Source organism: Ciconia boyciana, chromosome 8, assembly GCF_034638445.1.
Source record: "Ciconia boyciana chromosome 8, ASM3463844v1, whole genome shotgun sequence".
In the NCBI taxonomy this organism is placed as follows: domain Eukaryota; kingdom Metazoa; phylum Chordata; class Aves; order Ciconiiformes; family Ciconiidae; genus Ciconia; species Ciconia boyciana.
The window spans coordinates 39213524-39236067 of record NC_132941.1 but is presented as its reverse complement, the minus strand read 5'-3'; the positions used below and the strand labels follow the sequence as shown (position 1 = coordinate 39236067).

The window sequence follows — 22544 nt, the reverse complement described above, 5'->3', positions numbered from 1 at the left end:
TATTAGGTGTTCATGTGGTTATTTTGTATTTAAAGATCAAATTATTTGACTATTGCTAGACATTTATATACTCTGTTGTAACACTGAAGTATTCTCATTTGCTCATGTTAATTTTTTTTTTCCTAAATAAATTTGCAAAATTAAGGTCTGGCTAATTGGCAGCTGCTTTGTAAATTTTGAGTTTCTTTTTGAAACAACCAGCTTCCCCTTTGCCCTCCCTGGTTTGTGTTAATGTGGAAGTCAGTTGCGCAGGATGTGCCTTCTCAGGGAGCAGGACTTGCTGCAGGAAGGGAGAGGGGTGAACCACCCTGGAAGAGACACGGAATAAAAGATTATGAATGCCAATTTACTGATAGGCACGGGATCCCATAGAAAGAAGTCCCTGCCAAGCAAGGCATTGGTGACTTGCAGTTCAGCATGCAGGGCACTGCGTATCACCTAAACAAGTAATTACTTTGAAATGAAATCTTTGTATGATATGAATAACAGGAAAGGAGGGCTTGTCTCTGGTGTTGCCATGTGCGGAGGGATTAAACATCCAGCACAGTAGATGGTTAGCTTTGTCTTTGTTTTAAATTCTCAGGAGTTTGTTGCTTTTCTTTCAATTGGAGCTTGTCATTAAAGTGAAATTAGTGACCTTGGAAGATGACTAAAATGATATTTTTTTTTTTAATGCATCCCCATCTTAAAGTTGAAGGACTTGGTTTCAAAATGCAGCCTTTGAGTTACAAAGTCTGCTTAATTTATCTGCCTGTTTAACTGTAAGCAGACTGAATTGTGACACAAGGAATACACACAGGGTCCTATCAACAACAGCCGTGGCATGCACAGGTCCTGTCCCAGCGGAGTTCTACACCCATACTTAGCCATGGCCACAGATGCCACTCACTTTGCATCTGAGAACTTGTTTCAACGGAGAATTACTGAGTATCTCTGTATTTGTATATGGCATTTGTGGAATTGTTTATCTAAACCCACCTTTGAAATGCTTTTAAATACATAGGAACAACCTAACCGTTTCAGAATATGAGTATCTATACAAGTATGTAATTGAGATAATAGCAATAGCTCCACAGGGACACAAGTCCTTATTGTTGGTTGAGATACACACAAGTGTATATATATGGATATATATATTTAAAAATCTAGACTAGAGATTTGTTTTCTCAAAATTGGGAAAAATTGTTTGTTTCTGACTCAACTTCTGCCTTCCTTGCTGGCACTACCCATTACAATGGGCTTTTAGGATAACATAATAAAACTGAGTTACAGTGCACTCAGTAGTGAAAGAGAAAAACATATTTATCCATTCCAGCCAATAATTAATGAATATTTTGGTTTTGGTGTTCTGTTTTCCTGGAAGCTCCCAAGAAGTGTCAGCGAGACATTGTGCAAACCTGCTTCGGCACTGTACAGATGGAGAAAAGTATGAAGAGCTCGAGCCATGTCCTTAAGTGCTGTACATTTTTCAAGCTCACTTTGAAGTCTGAGGAGGCTATGACAATTCTGAAGGTGGAGTTTCTCCCAGATGTCACCTGAGGACCCCAGGATAGGTATGATGTGTGTATCCAGTTGATGCCGGTGTCTCCCATCCCCCGTTCTGGCAGTGTGTGTTCTGTGCATCGTGCACTCTGCATGTGCTTCCAGGGAGCCACCTACATGAGTATCTGTCTATGACTTCTCTGGTTATCGGTGTGCTTATCAACTGTCAAACAACTTCAGAACACTCTTATTTCCCTACGTTTTTTCTCTACTTTTCCTAATCAGTATAGATCTCTAAATCACATTATTTTGGTTGTGCGCTTTGTATTCTGTTGCCATGCACTTCATCATGCCTTTTACAGGAGCAAGAGACTGAAAACAGTCAGAAACAGGAAAGAAGGACCCCGTTTCTTTTCTGCTTGGACAACGGGGATGGGACTCCTGTGTGTAAATAGAGCTGCTTGCTTTCCTTTAAAGAAGTAAGCTAGACAGCATATAAAACAGTTGTACAACTCTCACCTGATATGCTATATATAATGCTCTTATTTGTTATCCTTCTCTGTTTCCCTTTAAAACTAATTAACATATTTTTACATTTGTGAACCTAATCTTTTATTTGTATGTATATTTAACCAGAACCCACTTCCCTCTTATCTGCTTAAATTCCAAGTCTGTACAAATCTTCCTGTATTGTGAACATCCAGTCATGAACGATTACCTTTCTTTTTTACATTTTGAATTATTACCAGCATGTCACCGTATTACAGTTTTCCACCTTCTGTGTCACTGAAATCCTACCGACTCTATGTATGATATTACTCCTAATGTCTGTCATTGTGTCAGTGCACTACTCACATTTGTTCTCTCTAAAAGGAATGCAGGATTTTTCTTGTATCAGACTAGACCTCCGAAATCTTCTGCTGAGGTATCTTGTCTCCATCAGTCTACAGAATTTTCCAGCGGAACCTAAAAATAGTCTGCAAGGAACCTAATCAATTACGCAATTTCGTTTATAAAGCAAGCAGACAGCAATTATGTCATGACTCCTCCATGTATGTTAGCATACAGCATGGATGTACTGGTTTGTTTCCTACTTAGAAACTCCTTGCCTAAATTATAGTAATTGCTTTTCTGCTATTTAAGTCTATCCTTCTGTTAAGAACCTTCCTCTTCTTTTCTAAGCGTGTGGACTTACTGGACAAGATTAAGCTCTTTCCCATTTATTGAATATGTCTGCTTGGTTTGTCCAGTATCTTTCCAATTACTGAACTTGCTGTATTTTTTGAGAGATCCAGTTACACCCAGTGAAGTTAGCTTCTCTAGAAACACTAGTATCTACCACTTTTAAATACACTGGTTTCCCTACACATTTTTGGCTTTATTAGACATTCTAAGAGCTTTGGGATTACCAATTCTGTTTTTCCCCTAGGTCAGAGTTTTGACTAATTACATTTTTAATTGAATCTTACAATCTAGACTTTCCTGTTTGTCCATAGTTGTTTCATGATGTTGGTTTTTTGGACTTTGTTGAACTATTCGGGAACATTTTGTTTCATTTGTCACCTTGTCCACATATCAACACATCAATTATTGTGAACATAGAGACAGGTCGTTAATTTTAATAAATTTTAACTAGTCAAACACTAGAAAAAGCAAAATATTTTTTTAAATATTCAGACTGTTGTTAAGGTTGTATTCTCTTTTTTTTTTTTCTTAATTTGGTTTGCAAAAACTATTGAAATACCCCACACTTACTTAATGAAATACTGGAGTTGAAGTCTTATTGGGGTTTTAATGCATATTTAAATTTTCACCAACTATTCCTATTTCAAATTTATAATCAATGCTCATTTTTTCCTTGTTCGTTGCTTCCATATTTCTCAGAATGTACGTTTTGTACATTTTTAAGACATGCAAAAGCAATGAATTTTGGACGTACCCATGTACCCGTCTGATTAGCTGTCCTAGGTAGTGACTGGTGAAATACCCGGTTCATAAAGTTATGAAGAATATGTTGCTTCACAAGAAATCCTATTTGTCTAGCAGTTTTCCTTTCTAAATTATGAATGGCGGTCCCTCTGGGAAGAAGCATTACTTTCATATTGCCACTATCAAACTGATGGCAAAATGTGCAGGAGTGATGCTGAGACAGAATTAAAAGTTAAGGAAACTGAGACTCCTAACCCCTCTGAATGCTAATAGAAATTCTTACCCTGAGCTTTTAAGTATGTCACCAAACATTTAATTATCCAAAAATTATATTATTCAGTTGTAAATGTGACACAAGTTAATTTGCATCTGACAACTTGTTAGCTCAGTTGGTGGGACATTGTGTATTCAGATGATTGTCACATGCAACTATGTCATAACGTTCCATGCTAGCTAATGCAGTAATGCTGTTACATGCTGATGGTAAGCAACCCTTTCTGTAGGGAAATTGCATAAAAGCAGAAAGGAATCTGAGAGATTCTGTATTGTGAGGTTAGTTCCAGCAGAATTGTTCATTAGAAAAACTGGTGGAATTTTTTTAGTCTTGTTACATCTGTGAAGCTTTTAATTTCTGAGTGATTCTTGTTCAAACTGATGCTATCTGACCATTTTTAGCTTTCCACTCCTGTTGTGAAGTTGTACAACTAAAATACGTGTCTCAAAACTATGATTATTGTTAGAATTAGTTTAGTGCAGACAGGATAATTGATCTTGTACAAGGTACAGATGCAGCTGTTACCTCAAAGAGTCATCGTTCAGATTTACACACAAGACAAATTCAAGGAAAACCCAAGACTTTACCAGGCAGCCAATTAAAGCAGAGCTCTTGAGAAACAGCGTAGAGAAGAAAGGTCATGAAGACATGAAAATGTAAGGAAAATAATTGCATAGAAAGCTGCTAAATATTGGGGAGGAGAAAAGATCAGAAAAGGGACCAAATTGAACCAAAGACCCATGAGAAAATAATTCAAAAAACCCAAGTAGTATAGCAGGGATGGAGAATGAAAAACATAGTTGGGAATCTGGGGTGCTGCTGGCGACATGCTGCATGGGACTGTGGGTCCCCCATGGCCCTGTGTCTCTGTGAACGCTGCAACCATTGCCCACTTGAGTTGCAAGTAAAATTAACTTCTAAAATGCACCTCAACCTAGAATGTCATATTACCATACTGTCAGTCTTAAAATGCTAAATGTGTGATGTTTTTCCCCTTTCTTTCACCTGTCTGCATTTTCTAGTGTTCTTGACAGTGATTATAGGAAGTGTCGGTACTCCTCTGGTTTTGCTTTTATCAGTTATATATTTGTTACATCACAGAAACAAGACCTGGTCAATGGAGTCACACAGCGAGAGAAAAGGTGAGGCACGGCAGGAGCTGGTAGTGGTGAGAGAACAGATGTAGGTTTCCATGCAAGTGGGTGTTGCAACAGCCTCTTGGGATGGAGAGGGGGACAATGCAATGCTGACTTCCACTCCCCAGGAAGGAGCTGCTAAGAGTCATCTCTGATGAGTAATTCCTGGGCAGTTCCATTTCAGTAAGATCATCCCAAGCTCCAGACTCATCTTACTCATACAAGATGAAGTAGCATGACTAATCAATTCTAAAAGTATTTCTGATACTATTACCTTATTACTTGTTCCTCAGACCAGAGGTGGTACTTCACAGGTAAATAAACTGAACTGATCCCTATAAATTTCAAGTTCTGTTATATTTGAAATTTCTGTGCTTTGGAAAATAGAAGGGCTCCCATACCTTTTGCTGTATCTTAATACTGTTTCATAAGTATGCAAAGCATCTCCCCACCCACCCACAGACAAACCACCTATCTAGACATCCTGAAGCTTTGTGAGTCCACTGGGAGTAATTAGCTGCATTTTTCTTGTAGCCTAAAAACATGCATTTAAAATGCCCTACATGCCTCGCCAGGCTGTTGTGATCTCTCCGTAAATGTTCATGGACCAGCTGTAGTGGTGTACGGACAATCTTCTGGGAAGCTGCAGGCAGCTGCAAGGTGCCCTGGGCACTGCGTAAAGGCGTCGTGTAATCTGACATATTAGCAGTGAGTTTCCATACATTATGCAGGGAGATTGAGTAATGAATTCTGAGCAAGCAATGTCACTCAGAACTTCTGAAGCGAAAATGCTAATCACAGCTGTAAAGAGCATGAGTGGATTGAGGTTTTTCTTGTATGACTATTTGTAGGTAATTAGTATGAAGTCATGTGGGGAAAATCCTCCTTTATGTACAGTGTGTGCTGGAGAGAAGGTTCATGTTGTGAGCTGGGTTACTACAAGTTCCTAAGAGGAAATCTTGATTGGGGGAAATATTTATTAGCATTTTTTCTTTTTATCTGTAAATGTACCTGTGTGGCTACTCTATGCCCTTTGAGCTCTTGTATGATTTAATTTCACACTGCAATCACTTCATATAATGGAAAGGTCTTTCACCATCTCCCCCACTCTAGTCCCCATTCATAAATAAATGCATATCACAGATACAGGTCACAGAAATCCTTTCCTGCTCTCAACTCATCTTCTAGCTTAGCCAAAACCTTGAAGAAAAAATTACACTGAGTGTTCTGAAGTGCAGCACATCCAGGCTCTGCAGGTGGAGGCTGGGAATGCCCACTGAAAATTCCTGCTCTCCTCACTTAAAATCAAGCTGAGTCCCTGTATGACTTCTCCCTCTACTATAACAGTCCAGATTAGCAGAGTTCTGGAGATAACTAGATCCCAGATGTGCAAGGGTTCTTAAAATCAGTGTTAAAATCAATACCATGGGAATTCCCTGTATCACAGTATCAAGTGATGTTCATGTGAAATCCACTTAATAGTAGATTGCTGCAGTCTATATTTGAGTTTTCATTTGCATGGTCTAAGCTTGCAGCCCCATGAAGAGCATATCAAAGTGTGGCACAGACAAAGATGAGTTGCACGTAGTTGCATTCTTGCAGTTGGTAGGTTGCAAAATGTGATCTTGCCACAGCTGCCAAGATCAATCCAACAGCAGCAATCCAAGACTGAATAATACAATTAACCTACATTTCCTGTGTCACAAACAAGTAGGCATGCAGTTGGACAGTTAAAATCAGGAATGCGTATCACCTTTTTACCAGGGCACTGTCTGTCTGCTGGGAGGTAACACCATTTCAAGCCCCTTGAAATCAAAATCCCCATATTCAGGTCATGTTTCAAGCATTTATTTTGTTTCTTTAGAAGAGTCTTAACTGCTGTTGTTGTTTCCTGTCCATCTTGGCACAATGGTGGTGGTAATTACTCGGTTACTTCATAGTCTTGCTTATGAAGACTTTTAAGTTGTAAGCAATGTATCAATATGAAATACTGTTATTGTATCATTTAAGGTTCTTCTTCCTGTGCAGGAATTTCTCTGCTAGGACATAAGAAGGGTCCTTTAATAGGTGTGTTTCTACAAATACCTATTTAGAAACTTATATCAAAAGGGTCCTCCTTGTTTATCTGTCCGTAACTTCTATACTGTCTTTTGAGATTGGGGGAAGGGAGAGAGAATTATGAAATCTGTAGGGCGGGTACCCATCTCCCTGACGGCTCTGCTGAAGCATCCATCTTGACTTTTGTCTGTGCCACCACATTCTCTTGCCTATCTTGTACAGCGCAGGGACGCCAGGTGCGCTCGGTTTCTAGCCAAATGTACTTCTCTCCTAGCCAGATGTTGCAGAATTTCAACAATGAACATATCTTCAAACGGATGTGTTCAAAGTTCCTCTAAAATCATTTAAGTTTGCTGAGCTAGCTCTAAGCCTCATTTGATAGTGATCTAGGGTGGTCTTTGACTGAGTTTTTGGAGCATTTTTTCTGTCCTTCTTGGAAGGTGACCTCTGTAACTCACAAGTTCCTAGTCATGCTGTCTGCGTGAGTTTTTTTAATTCACCTGACTGTGCAGGAGTAGACCATAACGAGTGATTTAGTAGCTTTACTGCGTAAGCCTAGAGATAATAATTCAGTCCATATTCCGAAATAAAAAAATCACCACTGAAAGAAAGCGAGTTGTTTTGCCTTCTCACCAAGGCCTGCAAATGAGGAAAACTGCATTGTTTGCTCTACCAAAGACGCCTGTGAAGTCTTAGCAAAACAGTTCAAAGCTGTTCTGGCAGTGTTTCCCAAGTGTGAAATAAGATGGTATTTTATTTTGCTCATCTTTTATCTTGTTTATTAAATAATAAATCCTTCGGGGCCAGAACTGTCTGTTGTTACAGGTATGCACAGAACTTAACACCCAAGTGCTAATTTTGGTTTGGGCTTCTAGTGGCTACTACAATTAAAACAACGTTAAAAAGAGTGTGAGGTTTTTTATGATCACTAGAGAATAAGCAGATTGGTGATTACATTAAGTGAAGTTATCATTTCCCAAAAATGGACTTGAAGCTGAGAGGATACGACAAGGTAACTAGAAGATGGATATTGATTTAGCTACTATTAAAAAAAAAAATCACCTTTAGATTATTAGTACGGGAATAGAAAACATCGGCATGGCACTATATGTATAAAGTCATTGTTCACCCGTCTTGGATACTGTGCAAAGATCCCCTCGTCTCAAAATACCCATAAAAGTGGAAACAGCTCGGAGAAGGGCAATAAAGATGATCTGGAGACATGGAACAGCCTTCTTATGACTAATAATTGAGTTGGCTGTGACTTTTCAGTCTTGAAAAGAAATGACTGAGAGAATAAAAGATGTAGGTCTAAAATCATGCACAGTATGACAAAGATGGATACCAATCAACTTGTCTCCTCCAGTACAGGAAGTAGGGCACATTAGATGAAGCTAATGGGAGCAATATTCAAAACAAACAGATTCTTGATGCACTGGGAAGCAGGCCTGTGGAAGGGCAGCTTCCAGTTCATTGCCAAGGAAGCTGCTGATGCGAAGAGTTAAGACAGGTCCAATGAGTGGATAAGTACACAGAAAAAAAAAAAAAAGAAAAGATTACTACATACCAAAGTCACATCCAAGTCAGGAAGTTCTCTGAAGTGGAAGCAGTAGGACATTGAAAGCATGCTGGCCTATAACACACCCCTCCCCTGTTTTCGCTCTTCCTTAGGCATTCCTTTGAGACAGGATTTGGGACAAGATGGACCCTTTGGCGTAGCCTAATATGGTTCTGTACTTACAAAGCATGGTACGTGCTATAGTCATCCCTACAGTACCGCCAGCTGTTGAATTGCTATCTCAAAACTCTTAACTTGCTAAATTTATTCCTGATGTCCTTCCACTTAATGGGCATGACATATGGGTCTCTCTGGAGTGGGTGCCTGAAAACCAGTGTTCATCTAGGATTTCTCAGTCGTCTGTAATTGTACGTTGTAGTTCTGCCCTGAACTTTGTGGCCAGGGCAGTGCCTGGATTGACAGCTTTCTGACTATTCAGTGAATGTCACTGATGAAGTCACTTTTAGTTGCTTGACAACAGAGAACTTGGGCAGGATTGAAAGTTTACTGTTCCTCGTGTAGGGGCTGTCTTTGTGTGATTACATGGTTGTGTTGCTCTAACCTTCATTAGAGTAACTTAATTTATAATACAAGGAATGTGAAAATTACAGGTGCAAAACTCCTAGAATGACCCTTGGGTGTTTTTTTTTTTTTTTGAAGAATCACTTTAGGAGCTATTTTCCCACATTTAAGGGCTATAATTTTTAACAAGGGTAACCTGCAGCCATCAATAAATGCTATTTAGTTTTGGTGACTTACTGCCTTAAAATAATCTGTATAAAACCATGCATCCTTTTTAGAAATGTCTTAATAGAAATCCTGTTTCCATCTGGGAAGCTGAAAGAGCAGAGCAAGCAAACAGAACTGTATGGGCAGAGTTCATTTTGCAGAGACTTGGTGGTCCAGTTGTGTCCCGTTAACTGCAAGGTTTCTCATAAATTAAAAGTATCAGGCATCCTGGGTGTCCTTTGCTGCTGGTATAATGGGCAGAACACTGTAGGTGTAGCACACTTGCATGAGCTTGTTGTGGAGAACAGAACTTCTTTTCCTGTTTGTTTTCAATGAAAAAAAATTGGTCTCTGATACCAGTGGGCTTGCATTAGTGATATGACTGCTGGTAGAAGAAGTGCTGATACAGTCATGGTAGGTTGTGGTTCACCTAGCAGTGTGGAACTGCACCATTAATTATTTGGATGAAATAAAATGTATGCAGATTGTAAAATATCCCAACAGGACTAGTTTTTTAGAGACAACATATACTGGCTTATGAGAGGAGTTGTCTTGCTGCTGGTATGCTGATGGAAGAGCTTTCTTTGACCTCACAGACCAGGGCCAAACCAAAGACATTTTGTGGCATTAAGAATTTGAAAAACTTCTTATATACAGACTCAGGATGGCAACTGGAGAGGATTTCGAAATAATATCTGAATATGACTAAAATATGTACTAAGTATTTTGATCTCAGTTACAAAGGTGGGAAAACTAAAATGATAAATGTTGCTATTTTCATATAAAACAGGAACAATATTTCCCTTTATAAACCATTTAACCTGAACTACTACTATTCACTTTCGTAATCTCTCGGGCAGGTTTCCTGGCACAGCCAAGGTCAGGCTATGAAATGATGTCATGGGCACCCCGGGGGGTCTGCAATGCCAGGGTGACACCACAGGTACGTGCTCGGGCGCACCTATCTGTTTCTTCACGTGTCATGACATAATTCCCTGGGTGCTGCTGGTGAGTAACGCTGCACGGGCAGCCCACGATTCCCGTTTCTCCCCTGCACCCAATTATCCCGCGTGCGTGATGGTGGCAGCCCGGCCTTTCCCGCTGAGGTGCTCCCCTTGGGGCCTGCGGGACAAGCCCAAAGGCGTTGGGTGCAACTACAAAATTTTAGGAACTTCCCGTCACTGTTGCTCCCTGGGGTAAGGGGCTGTGAGGAAACGTGAAAAAAAACCCAACAAAACACCCAAACGAACAAACAAAACCCCAACAGCCCCTAAAAATCGTTGAGAAAGGGCAGGCGGTGAGAGCGTGGCACAGGTCCTGCTCGGCAGCCGTGAGGGCAGCCGGAGCCCGCAACGGCCCGTTGTCAGGGGAAAGCACCGGCTCTCGCCCGGAGCCGGCCGCCGGCACCCCGCGGCTGAGCCCGCACCGCCGCCGGCGGGCACCGGCAGCCCCGGCCCCTCTCCCGCGCTGTCCCACACCACCCGCCGCCATTTTGGCCTGCGCGCTGCCCGCCGCCCCCAGGGGGCGCTGTGGCGCCGCGGCGGAGCCCATAAAAGGCCGCGGCGGCACCGGCCGCGTGTCCGTGTGTGTTTGCGCCGGTGTGTCAGACCGCCCGCCCGCCCGCCTGCCTGCCCGCCCGCCCGCCCGCCCGCCCGCGGCATGCTGGCGCTGAGCGCCGCCCGCCGCCTGCTTCGCGCGCCCGGGGACCTGCTGCCGCCGCCGGGGCTCGCCTACATGTGGGCGGCCGGTGCCCGCGGTTGCTCCGGGGCTGGCGCCGGCCCGCCGAACCCGCTGGTGTACTTGGACGTGGGCGCTGACAATCAGCCGCTGGGACGCGTCGTGCTGGAGGTAGGGGCGCCCGGGCTGCCGCGGGGGCTGCCGGCAGCTCACCTGGCGCCGGGGCCCAGGGGACGGTGCCCGGGGAGCCGAGGGCGGCGGGGCGCCCGGGCATGGCGGCCGGTGAGCGGCAAGGTCAGGGCAGGCCCGCGGGGGGGGCGGCTGGCGCGGCGGCCGGCGCCGGCTCCTGGGGCCGCGGGGAAGGTACGGCCACCCCCGGGGGCGGGCGTGAGAGGGGCCCGGGGGCCGGCGGCCCTCGCCGGGCTGCCGGACCCGCTGCCCGGCCGCCCTCGGGGCTGTGCTCCCTGGGCGAGAGGGCGGTGAGGTGGCTCCCTCCCAGGTGGGAGGCGAGCGGGGGTCGGAAGAGGGCTGGAGTGGGGCAGCCGTCTTCGGTTTGTCGCGGTAACGCTCCCCTGTGTCAGCAGACAGTAACGAAAGTCATCCCTGTGGGACGGATCTGTGGGGCTTGGTGCTCGGGGCTGCCTGCGGCCCCTGGGGGGGAGGTTGGGCCGCGGTCACCCCCGAGGTACTGTGGCAGGGAGCCTCAGTGGAAGAAAACTTTGAACCACAGGATAAAAGCTGAAATACTGAACAAGAGTAAACTTACTACTGAAGCGTACGGCTCGCTTGAGAGAAACAAGCACGGCTCCAGAAGTGATGAAGCACCCGAAGCCCCAGCACAGCTCTGGGGGTCTTGTGCTGTCGGTGAACGGCTGGACCCTCGCCTGGCTGCCCAGGGGTTGGCGTGCCTCTGGGGCAGCGTGCCCGTAGAGGTTGCTTCGTCCTGTTTTTTCCTTTTTTTTTTTTTTCATAGGTGCTTATTGTTTGATTCTTAGTCTTCGGTTTTCTGAGGTAGTGCCTCTTTGAGCTTCCTCCTTCACGTGCATTGAAAGGTTTGCACAGCTCTGTTTGAACTGGCAGCTAGCTCAACAGCCAGCTAGCAAACAGCTTCATCATTAAAAATTCAGTCTCTGAAATACTCAGCCATTTAAAGAAGGCCTGAACAGGAAAACTGCAGTACGCTCCGCTCTTACGAAAAGCACGATAAGCGCCGAGACTTTAGTTGTGGTATACCACATATCCCTAGGGCCGGGCACGTGCCTCTGAATAAATGTGTTGTGTACGGGAAGGAATGAGGGCTGTGCTCCAGAACCACGCACCAGACAGGGAGCTTCCAAATTGCTGCCTACTGAAGGAATTCAGTGTGGCCTTCTGCCTCCAGCACCCATGCTGGGTCTATATCAATATATTTTTTTTTTCAAATGTAGTTCGTAAGAGTTCTCTCTAAAAGGGTTTCCCTGGAGGCTAGAGCCCAATTCATTTTTCTTCACTGAAAGTGTCAGTGTATAAATTAATTGGACGCTACCAGCTCACATCCTCTCAGGAGGCAGCGTTTGAGGGAGTCATAGGTAAAAATATTGCTGTACAAGTTCCTCATTCATCAGTGAAATTTAGTAAATAGCTGGATGGTATTACAAAAACCAGCGTTAATGGTACCATATTTCTTGTGGCAGCATTTCATTTCCCTGTTAAAGATTTTTAGTGTGCCCAGTTTACAGAATATCTGAATGTATTGCAGCATCACCTTGAATCTTTGGCTAAGTTGTGGTTAGATTCAGCTGCAAATTACAGGCAGCCGAGGAGAGCATCCTAGGGAAGGAACATTAACTTCTTGCCACAGCCATGCTGTTTCTAGGTGTCTGCTGCTGGCCACTGTCAGGATGTGTGACTAGATAAAACTTTGGTCTGACCTGATATGGCCATTTGTATGTCACTTTTCCCAGGCAATTATAATACCATACATTTTTAAGATTAGTAAAAAGATGCATACTAATTAAAATCAGAAATTTTTGTTGGTAACAAATGCGTATGTAACATCATGAGTCAATTTTGATATACACTTTCTGCTCTTTTTCCTTTGCCTTTTCTGCAGATTTCAGTGGATGGCTCCACACTGGGGAGACTTTGATCTCTCCAGTTGTATCCAAACTGGCTTTGACCCTTGGGGTCTATCGTAAAGATTCTTCTTAGTTATTGCTAAATTATTGTGTTGATCAATGAAATCATTAGACACTGCTCAAGTTGGTCTTCATTAACTGGCCAAAAGTTGCGTTGAGGGGATATTTTTAATTACTAGCCAAATGCTTGGAAAGTCTTAAGATGTTCTTGGAATTTTGGGTGGCTTGTGATTTCAGATAGCTCATCACCTTGGGAAGAGGGTTTAGTTGTACCAGCCTCCCATGTAGAAGTTTTTTTCTGTATGTATGAAAAAACTGACTTACTAATTTGTTTATTTTTCTTTAACAGCTGAATGCTGATGTGGTTCCAAAGACAGCAGGTAAGGCAACATCTCCAGAATGTCATACTTAAATACTTTAAGGTTTAGATTGTAATTTTCAGGAACAAGAATGTTCTGTTACCTTTTGGAAACTATTTCCATATTTCATCCCCGTTTGTTAAATACAGAGATATGATACGAACTTTGTCAGAACAGTGCTAGTGAGGAGTTATAATTTGTTGCTGTTCCAAATAGTTTCATTTTGTAATTTGTGCCAAGACAGTACAGTCCGTATGTTCAGTTATCAGTGGTGAATAAATATGTTTAAAAACACATTAGTTTGCATTAAAATCAAATCCTAAAGCAAATGGGAAAGGGTAAACCAAAGGGATGGTGTGTCTTAGGGCTTCCAAAGAACATGTAGGGTTTTGTTTTCCTTGTCACTAGCTGATCAGTACACTCATGTTACAAAGTTTGTGTTTTATCACGTGCTTCCTTCCTCATCTCTTTGTTTAGTGGTTCTGAAAAACTTGTACTTTTCTTTCAGTTTCCAGTAGATGAATATCCTTAAAAAACAAAAACAAAACAAACCCAAAACATCATCTTCACAATCACTATAAAGAACAAAGGCATAAAAATCAGAAAATGAAATCTTTGACTCCAGAGTGGTGGGTTTGGGGAGGTGGGGTGTGGGAGTTCAGATAGAACAGCAAAATAAAAGGGAGATGAGGTGGAAAAGGGTTGTGTTTGTACCCTGTTCTTATTTCCTTAGCTTTATAACATAGGTTTTTTAAAGCATGGAAACAACTAATAAATCAGTAATACATTAAAGATACTATAAAATTTTTGAAGTGTATAAACTTGGGACATAGTTAATCTAGTTGTGTTTGATTATATTATGTATCATGTATGGTGACATAGTACTTTATGCTTTGTTTTCACAGAAAACTTTAGAGCTCTTTGCACTGGTGAAAAAGGATTTGGGTATAAAGGATCCACTTTTCACAGAGTGATTCCTTCATTTATGTGCCAGGTAATGTTTTAGTTTTTTTTTACTTTTGCTGTTAAATTTATCTGTATGTGTTATATTTTTAGAACCAGTTAGACTAGTAGTAACATTTTAAGCAGCTCTGCTCTAACCTTTGCTAACTACAGAATAAAGAAGTGACAGCGTGACTTGCATTTTTGATGTTTTTGCTATGGCTGTTGCTTAGCACATCTTTTGTACAAATAAATGTAAATTATGTGTAGACTGCCTTAAAAAAACTGGCTTAAGGCTTTCTGCTTTTGTATAGCAGTGTACTTTAGTGTGGGGCATGTTTGGCAAAATAGCACTTGCTTGGGAGAAGCATTTGTGGGTAGAATGACAATCAACCTTGTGTTCTAAGTGAGCTAAGAAAACAACGTGTCCATTCTTTATTCCTAGTAGAATAATCTGTTCACAGTAGAGAATGTGTTTTTTAAAAAAATTTATTTTTTTCTGAACATCTCTAATATGGAGGGGAGGAGGGAACCAAAAGGGTTGGTTGGGGTAGATTTTTGGGATGACACACCTGAAATGGATTTTGTTTTGATTTAAAGCATGAATCTTTCAAAATTCTGAATTAAAGTGCATGCACGTTAGCAATTTTTTCTTAAACAGCAGCAACAACAACAAAAAACAAAATGGCAAGAGCCTTTGTGAAAGCCTTTTTTCTACTGTGCTTGGCAGATGAGCAGCATTTCAGCTGCTGTAGTGCTCTGGATTGTATGATTCCTGGTGGCCCTCTCTTCCCTTAAAAAAAAGTTACATTTCAACAGCATTGCATCGTGCAATGGCTCTGTAAAAAATTTGAGATGAAGGTTATAGTAAGCGTGCTTTACTTATTAACTGATGACTGTGGTGGTACCCCCTCCTCACTTTTTTTTTTTTAAGCTAAAAATACAGCTGTCAGAACAAGAGGCCCTAATCTTACAACCTATTTTTAAGAAGAGAAAGGGGACAAGTGTGCTGTAAAGGACCTATTTTCTTGCCTTTGAAATGCAAACTAAGGTTTTGTGATACTGACAGAGGGACAAAGTTTAGAAGTCTTGCTGGGGTCAGAAATACATAAATATAAGAAAAATAGAAATCCTACTCTCAGTTCTACCACTAATTTGTGAAGTTCTGTGTAAGTCTGCTCTCCTTGCCTCCCTGTTTTGTCCCCACTAATGGACCCAAAAATGAGGATACTAGGTGGTTGACTCTGTGGTACGGTGAGATGATGAATTGATGTTTAGGAATTACTTGGTAGTCATTACCAAGGCGGAAATACTCTCATAGGTTTCAGATATTTTAAAGTGAGAGGAAACAGTAGAGGCCTTTCCACTTGTTGAGATGGAGTGTTAATATGATTCAGGCCATTGGTATAGCCTAATTGGAGGTCATTATACTCAGGACTTGGCAATTCAGATGCCTCCACATGGCATGCAGCATGCAGAGCATACTTCTGGGACTGCGTAGGAGTAGGTGTAACACCCCACCTGTAATAGATTGCTCAGTGGAGAGGATGGAAGGATGGAACATGACATGAAATACTTGTTAGGTGTGAGTTATTTGCCAGCATGGGTCATGTCGCTTCTGGGAGAGGAGATGGCAGATTGCTGGAAGTAGTGTTTAGTCGCCACCTTTGGGAGTCGCTGTGGCTGGGGCTTTTTTGTTTTGTTGGGTTTTGTGTGTCTAACATAAGGCAGGTGGTCACATCTATCCCAGCAAACAGCATGTAGCTGAGGGAAGTTTAAAATAGCTTACATGTAACACTTAAACAACAAAACCTAGAAATAGCAAATAGTAATAATGGAGATCCTGACCAGTGTTTATACCTGTTAGGAAAAAGAAAGAAGGTGGGGGGGGGCAGTTCTCAGGTCTTGCCTATGGTAATGAATTTGGGTGATTTTGTTTTGAGGCCTTTGAGGTGTTTCTTAAAATTACTGCTATTTGTTGCATCACATTTAGGACCAAGGCTGGTAACACAGAAAGGTGGTTGTTGGAGTTCTAGATATCAGTTGGAGAATATGAGCAATAACTGGAGCAGACATTTACTTTTGGCTTGATTGTATCTTCATCTAGTTACGTGGTTTTAAATCCTCATGTGACCATACTCATTCTTAACCTACAGAAAATTTGCTGATTTTATTACTTTTAAATTAGAGCAAGTGAATCTGTTGTGAAATAATGCTTGTGTGCTAGTAAAGTTAATAGCCATTTCTGTTTCAGGGTGGTGACTTTACAAATCATAACGGAACCGGTGGAAAATCCATTTATGGCAGTAGATTTCCAGATGAGAATTTCATACTTAAGCATGTAGGACCTGGTAAATAAACGTATTCTTTCTGCCTTCTGATGACTATAACCTATAACAAAGCATTGTTTATGAAGATGTATTTAAAAAAAATAAGGGATTTTTAGATGTGTGGGGCACTTGGTAGTTACAGAAATATCAAGGAAGTTTAACAACGCGTTATCCCTGGCATGTGCTTATTTGTGTAGACTGCTGTACAAATATAAGTCAGCCTGTAACAGGTGAAATAGCCACTCTTGCTCTTACTATAAAAGGGACTGTGCAAAATAAAGTATGGGGGTTTTGTATTTTACTTACAAATTTTACAAAGGTGAAATTACTGCTTTTATTTTCCTCTTTCGTAAGTCATCGACTTGAATTTATACTTCGATGATTACTGCAGAAGTGAAACAAAGCAATCTGGGATTTCTTATTTACTAGATAACACAGGCATGTCCTTTTAACCTCAAATTAAATCGAGAAAAAATAAAGGAAAAGCCATACATAAGAACATCTGATTGAATTCTTTAGTCTCACTTTTTCAGATTGTTACTTCCTCATCACAGGAGACTACTGCTGCTGTTGAACCACAGTAGAGGTTACCTGATGTTAATCACATTCAGGACGTGTACAACTAATTATATTACTAACATTCTTGCTGTGGAAAAAAGGGAGGCTGGGCTCGAGGGAATAGTCAAAGACAAGAAGTTGGCATTAGAAATCATTTGGAGATAATGCGAGATCATCACGTCTTCTGTCTGTCCATCTTTAGTCTAAATGTGCAGAGGAAAATTGTCTTCTCCACTGCATACCTGCTACACCAATCTAATAAGCTGCTGCTGCTGCTGCTGTTCTAGGTGTTCTTTCAATGGCCAATGCAGGACCCAACACAAATGGATCTCAGTTCTTCATTTGCACTGCAAAAACTGACTGGTAGGTTCTCAGCCCTGCATATTAACCTGATGAATTGATGCCTGGATCCGGAGGGTTTGGGGTTTTCTTAGGGTTTTTTTTGTTTGTGGGTTGATGGGGTTTGGTTTGTTTGTTTTGTTTTGGGGGTTTTGTTTTTCTTTTTAATTTCCAAATTACTTGACTCACAATGGAAAATAAATTGTTTTGTGCTACTTGAGGGAGGAAGGCCTGTGAGGGTAACAAGGCCGCTATCCCTCACAATGCTTCTAAGGTCCAGACCTAAAAGTATTTCATGTCACTTGTAGAGCAGTTGTGCCTTTGCCACAGCGTGGATCAGCAGGTGAGAGCTACGAAGATCTGCTAACATCCCTTCATTGAGCTTGGTTTGGTTCAGTCTTTATGTTGTTTTAAGTAAAACTGCCTTTGTTTATTTGTTTTATAGGCTAGATGGAAAACATGTTGTTTTTGGGCATGTAAAGGAAGGAATGGATGTCGTGAAAAAAATTGAGAGCTTTGGTTCCAAGAGTGGCAAGACCTCCAAAAAGATTGTCATTACTGACTGTGGCCAGCTGTCCTAGCCTTTGCCCTACCATTCAGGACAACTTTAATGCTGTGAAAAATGAATCATAAAAAACCCCAAACATTTCTGATCCCATGAGTAGCACCTATGGAACCATGTTTTCTATTTAACTTGGTCCAACTTTTATACTTATATTAAATAATATTGATTATAAGCTTAAAAAAATAACTGAAACATGTTTTAACTGAGCTTCCTTGGTAGTCACGCTGTCACACTGATTTGGTAGAGTCCCATTGCATTTTGAAAGAAATAGTACGGGCACCCAGAGCATATCTGACTGCAGTGTTGATACTGTTCTTAGTATTTCGATGTTTCAGGTGTTGGAATTGGTGGTGGAGTTGACAACTAAGTGTTCTATAGTTGGGGGTTAGATACAAACTGAGAAATATCGTGTTACCTTTGGTGCTAATAAACGCCTATTCTGTTCTTCGTCTCATCATTTTGAAAAAATAATACTAACCAGCGCTCTTAAGGCTGTCTGCAACATGACTGCCAGACATTTTCTTTCTGTGTCTCAATTTAAGTCTATCCAATAGAATAAATGTGTGGTTTTGGGTTTTTTAAAATTAATTCTAGTTTAATTTTTTTTTTTTTTTGGGGGGGGGGGGGGGGTAGTCTCAGACCACTATTTAAAACTGAACTCTTACCTTACTTTGCTTCAATGGAGCGATTTGACTTTTGGGTTAAGTAAATTGCTTTAGGTTGAGTTAGCCTACTACTAGAACTCTACCAGGGCAATAAGACCACAAATTAGTCAAAAAGATCATGGGACTTTTTTATTATGCAACTGTGAACTTGAAGTGCAGTTCTGCTCTGAGATCTGTTTCTCTGAGGAATACAGCATAGTTCTCAATAGATAGCCTATTTTTGCACTTTGAGAATATAATCAGAGTATAGTGAGCTTCCTTGAGTGAGAAAAGAGGTTTCATTGCTTTTTTTGTCCTGTTGGTCCTGCAAAGTAAACCCACCTTGGGTATTACTTGGATTATGATTTCTTCTCATGCATCATCATCAGAAGTCAAAATTGATCACCACGAAATCACAAGGCCTAATTGGTGCAGCAAAATCATTATTGTTCGGGTTGATGCACGAGAAGGAAAGAATTCAGCTGATCAGATAAACACATTTCATTTGTATAAACAGGTATGTTTTATGTGGAGTGCTTGAGCAGTAACAAATGTTGGAACCTCACAACAGCACTTTTAGAATCACTAAAGCCGCTGTAAAGTATTAATGCTTGTGGGGAAAAGCAGTTGACTGGTTTTGTGCAATAATCTTGTTACTTAAAAAAAAAAAGTCATGGCTCTCTTCAAATGTGAATTTACTTCCATTGCATTCTGATAATATGTAGGTTTAAAACTATTTTGCACTGGATTTTTTTTCCACTGAGGGCTGCATTCTTGTGTATACAAGGTGTAATTCAGAGTGTAATTTTGCAGAAAATGGAATTGAAAAGCTTTTTGCACTATAGCTGTTTCATCTTTCTTTGTACTATTTTTGAAATACTAGTTTGTGCTGGTTTGGCTTATTTCAGTTTGATAGAATGACGATTTTTTGGGGGGGTGTTCTCAATTTGTATATGAAAAATTATTAAATACAGTTCTACCACAAAAAACGTCTGTTCCTTTCTTAAATATGACTTTGCACACTTACTTGAAAGCAGGAGTCTGAGGAGGTGAAACCTGTTGTGTTTAGTCAGGCTATTCTATTCCGTCCACTTTGTGATGGGTCTGATCTAGTGGTATTCAGAAGCCACACTGTCGTTCAGAGATACAGCCGACGAGATGGGGCGATGGTGCCATGCTTTGCCTCTTGCTAGTGAATCTAAAATATCTGGTATATGGATAGCGGTTCAGGTTTTGAGACTTCTCTTGTCTGATTTATTCCATCAATTTGCAGAGATAATGGGGAAAGTGTAAATTCAGTGGGTGCTTTTTTAAATTTCTGAATTCCTTTTTGAAAAGGTGGTAGTTCCAGCTTTTTTGCTGGACAATTGAGGAAAAGCTCCTTCCTTGCTGTGTGATCAGAGGTGACCTTAAGAATTCAGCATCTTCCTGTGTATCTGCGGTATTTGTAGACTGGAAAGCCCAGTGGAAGATGCTTTGCCACAAACCAGTCCATTTTCTCAGAACTGTGTTAAGCCTTAAATAAGTAATAGTATTGTGCATGTTATAATGATGTATTACATATGGCTGTGGCTTTTACAGAGACATTTATGCCCTAATTTCTGAAACGTAGAAGCTAAAATTTTCCATCAAGGCTCACAGTCTTCACTGGAAGATAAATATTAAGACCTGCAGAATCACTGTGATTAGTAACACTGGTTGCAGTGTCTCCACGGGGCTGGCCTCCGTTTCCAGATACCAGTCCTCTGCATACTTTCCCTGCTAGAAGAAAGTTTTTGCTGCCTGGGTGCTCAGGGCAGTGTAATGTGAGTCTTAGTGTTTTGACAAGCTAAACAGGTCAATCTCTTAACGTTTTCTTGTATAAAGTATCTTCCTCAAAATGGATTTTTCTGGGGTTCTGTTCTTCCTGTTTTTTCTGTTTTCCTCCCCCCTGCCCCCTTCCCTTTATTTAAAAAGAGCTCTATTCCAGTATAAGTCTTGCACCCTGCAGCATTGCAAGAGTGTTTCTATGCTGAAAAGACACAACTAGTGCTATATACCCAAGCTAATTTTAAGAGGTGGTTGTGGCACCACAGGACACCGCAGCAAGGGCTGCAGGACCTCAGCATGCTGGATGGCTGGTGCTAGCCCTCTCTGGTTCTGTGGCCGTCAGTCTGGGGTAGCTTGTCCACTTCCGTATGCAACCCAAAGTCATGATTGCAGTTCATGGGTACGTACACGGGAATAATCAGCCTTTGCTAGTAATTCTCTGCTGGGATCTAATTTTCTATGGGATCCTAAGTGCCCGTCCCTCTCCTGTGAGCCCCCACGTATCACAAACATCTACTAGAAGAGGGTTCTCCTTTTACAGCCTTGCGTGATGGTTTTGTCAGCTTCAAAGTCATGGGCTAGAACGGGAAGAGTTAGGCAGTGCCACCACTTGTTTGTGACTTCCTTACTGCAGGATTTTGTACCCCTTCATAGCAAAATGATACACGTTACAACAACAATAAACTGCCTCACAGCTCTGTCGCGTACAGAAAAGGACTTTGACTTCTAAAGTTAATCCACTTCAGCCACGAGATAGGAAACTGCCCAAAATTGTTTTTTAAATACATTTAGGTGTTAAATGGATGTGCTTTCCTTGTCTTCTGCTGGTAAAAAGCATTGAACTGAAAGCAATTCAGAACATGCTTCATTTTAAAGCAGCTGAGTGATCGCAGAGTAACTGATGTTATTCATGTATATATTAAAAATGTGAAAAATTGCTGCCATACAAGTTGAAGCACAGCATGATTTTTCCACCCGCTGCCTGGTGACTCGTTCCTTCGGTGCTGCTTCTGGCACAGCGGCTGTGGGGCAGAGCTGCGGCTGTGGGGCAGGGCTGTGGGGCAGAGCTGCGGCTGTGGGGCAGAGCTGCGGCGGCCGCAGCCCTGGGGAGCCCCCGCCTTCGCTGCGCCAGAGGATTGGAGCGAACCTTTGCTTTTCTGTTGCGACAAATGTGTCTCCCCACCAAAGGATCCGTGCGGAAATGACTTCTCCCGCGGTGCCTTAGGTTGCAACTGCCCGGTTCGGTTCGAGCCGTGGCTGCTGTCGCCGCGCACAAACTGCGCCGTGGATCGAGTACTTTCGTAGCGATCCAAGCAGTTCCCGAATCGCTGCCTGTAGCTGCCCGCGGCAGATCACGGGCGTTAACGAGCCGCTCCCTCCGCCCTCCTGTCTCTCCGTGGGGGAGACGAGCTCCGTGGGGGCCTGCCGCTCCTGAAGCCGGGCTTCGGGCGGGGGGGAGGCTCGCAGTTGCCCCGCTCCCCGCGAGATGGCAGCACGCGATCGCCCATTGCGTGCTCGGCCGCCGCCGTGACGCCAGCGCCGACAGCGGCAGTGGCGCCTTTTCCTTAATAGGCGCAGTGAAGGAGCGGGAGGCCACAAAGCTCCGCTAAATTCAGGTGCGAAGCAGGCCGAATTACAGCGGTGTTGGTAACAAACTGTCCTGTAGCTTCCTTTCACTACACTGGAACGAGCTGAGCTGCACGCAGTTCCTCAAGCTGCAGCGGCGTGTCTTGCTGGGTATGAACCCTGCGATCCCTCGAGGGGCTGCTTCAGCTCCCGCGGGATGAGAAGACAAATTAGTCAAGTAACGCCTTTCGCAACTGCAGCTGCACGTGGCCATGGTCTGTGGCTTACTGAGGTGCGACGGAAGATGTTAAAATGGAGCGTATCGTCCAAAACAGTTTTTGGGGAGGGGCTGCTGATCAGAAATCCTGCACAACTCTGATAGGTCACGGAAGAGAAAGAAAGGTACTCGCTATGGAGCTGTGGTTTTGAGATGAGCTGAGGGACGGCAGCTTTGCTACTGCAGGTTTTCACC

The 22544-nt window shown here is 42.4% G+C and overlaps 1 protein-coding gene across 1 annotated transcript; it reads left to right on the top strand.

Moving 5' to 3' along the window:
- The first annotated feature begins 10743 nt into the window (after positions 1-10743).
- Positions 10744-19668, top strand: PPIF (peptidylprolyl isomerase F). Its single transcript, XM_072871102.1, has 6 exons — positions 10744-11014; positions 13310-13340; positions 14225-14313; positions 16516-16612; positions 17437-17512; positions 17934-19668. Exons 1-6 carry the CDS (start codon positions 10826-10828, stop codon positions 18067-18069), a joined length of 618 nt encoding a protein of 205 aa, XP_072727203.1. The 5' UTR covers positions 10744-10825; the 3' UTR covers positions 18070-19668.
- The last annotated feature ends 2876 nt before the right edge of the window (positions 19669-22544 follow it).